Here is a 1605-nt window from a genome sequence, read left to right as displayed (position 1 = left end):
ACAAGAATGCGAGGAAGGGAAGCAGAGGTCGCAAAAAGGGGAGCGGAAAAAAGTGAGAGCATAGGAGAAGGAACAAAAAGACCACAGCCTACCAAGTCCACACGCATAGAGGACTCCGCACCCACCACCGACGGAGCAGCCACACCACACCGTGCACGGGACATGACGCCACTCAAAGCAACACCACCACACGCAGCGCCCCGCACCCGCAAGGGAAGGGAGAATGACCCACAACGTAGCTCCTCCCCCTTTGTCTCTCTCTTCCCCTCATACCCACGGAAGGCGGTAACAGCAGCACAGGCGGCACTGCCGGCACCAACTACAAAAACATCCTCCACGCATACCGCAGCATGTATATATACCGTGTATGTGTGTGTGTGCCTGCAGATACAAAAATAAAAAAGAAGGAAGAAGAGCAAAGCGTGTGAGGACGCACATACACACACAGAGAAGAGATGCAGGACACAAAGAGAAAAAAAATAGATGAATAAAACTCAAAATGGCACCGCAGCCCGTGCAGTGACAACACACATGAAAAATGATTTACCAAAAAAAAAAAAAATGTCATGGAAGGCCCCTGTGCAATCCCCACAGTTCCACTCACAATTTGGCCGCATATAAAAATAAATGATATATTCGTTTCAACCACTGAAAGGCCCCGGTGTCCAGACACTGTTTAACTTTCACAGGGGCCCGCAGTGCGTTGCTGTGGCTCTCACTCCTTTTCTTCTCCCATCGGCGGACACACAATGCCGAGAGCGTCCGCAGCCGCCCAAGAAAAGCGGTTAGTTGTTTTTATCCGTCTCTTTTCAAACTAATTCGATGGCCTGCACGTCAGCCTGCACCGCGGCACACGTCCGCACCCACCAAACACCAGGACGTAAAAAAGAGAGCCCCGCTCCCTCCCGCAGCGACCGCCGTGCGGAGGCGCAGTGAAGCATCTCCCGCCGCTGGGCAAGCATGCAGGCCCAACGCCATCGTAAAGAACAAACCAACAAAACAAAAAAAACACATCCGTAAAGCAGTAAACCACCAAAACACTGAACAAATGAACACAGAAAAAACAAATCGGTGACTGGTATCCCGTCATTGAGGCAAACAATATAACAAACAGAAATGGATGGAATGAAATAAATGAAAACCCCTCTGTGCTGGAGCCGATGAGAGAACGCAATTTGTGGGTAAAGAAAAAAAAAACGAAAAACGAAGAGAAAAACAAAACAAAATGCGTGACTACCTAACAATTTATTTACTTCTGAAGGCGCATGAGAAACGGAGATGCTCTCAGTAGAAGCACAAACTCCCCTCCACCGGGGTCCACTCAGCACAGGGCCACAAAGCCCCATAGCCCCAATAGCAGCAGCAGAAGTAGCAACCGAGACACATCCGCACGCGTGGAGCCGTCACCTGCAAGTTTCCCAACCGCATTGGAACTGTCAACTGTACGCTCCCCAGACTCATTGGAGCTGTCACCTTCACGTTGCTCAGACGCATTGGAGCTGTCAACTGTACGCTCCCCAGACTCATTGGAGCTGTCACCTGCTGTCAACCCCCCCTTTGATCAGACGCATTGGAACTATCAACTTTACGCTCCCCAGACTCATT

General features: G+C 50.3%; 1 protein-coding gene across 1 annotated transcript, besides 2 other annotated features; it reads left to right on the top strand.

The window, feature by feature from the left end:
- Window positions 1-242: 242 nt before the first annotated feature.
- Window positions 243-372: a satellite DNA.
- An 811-nt stretch (window positions 373-1183) lies between these two features.
- Window positions 1184-1226: a microsatellite.
- A 39-nt stretch (window positions 1227-1265) lies between these two features.
- TraAM80_10234 (uncharacterized protein) lies at window positions 1266-1604 on the top strand (the record flags this gene model as incomplete). Its single annotated transcript, XM_029386871.1, has 1 exon — window positions 1266-1604. A coding segment is annotated over one exon (339 nt), but the record flags the coding sequence as incomplete, so codon positions are not given.
- Window position 1605: the final 1 nt, after the last annotated feature.

This window comes from Trypanosoma rangeli, assembly GCF_003719475.1.
Source record: "Trypanosoma rangeli strain AM80 chromosome Unknown Tra_15.4_contig_00848, whole genome shotgun sequence".
NCBI classification, from domain to species: domain Eukaryota; phylum Euglenozoa; class Kinetoplastea; order Trypanosomatida; family Trypanosomatidae; genus Trypanosoma; species Trypanosoma rangeli.
Note: the sequence above shows the minus strand (reverse complement) of the source record. Positions and strands in the feature narration are given on the sequence as shown.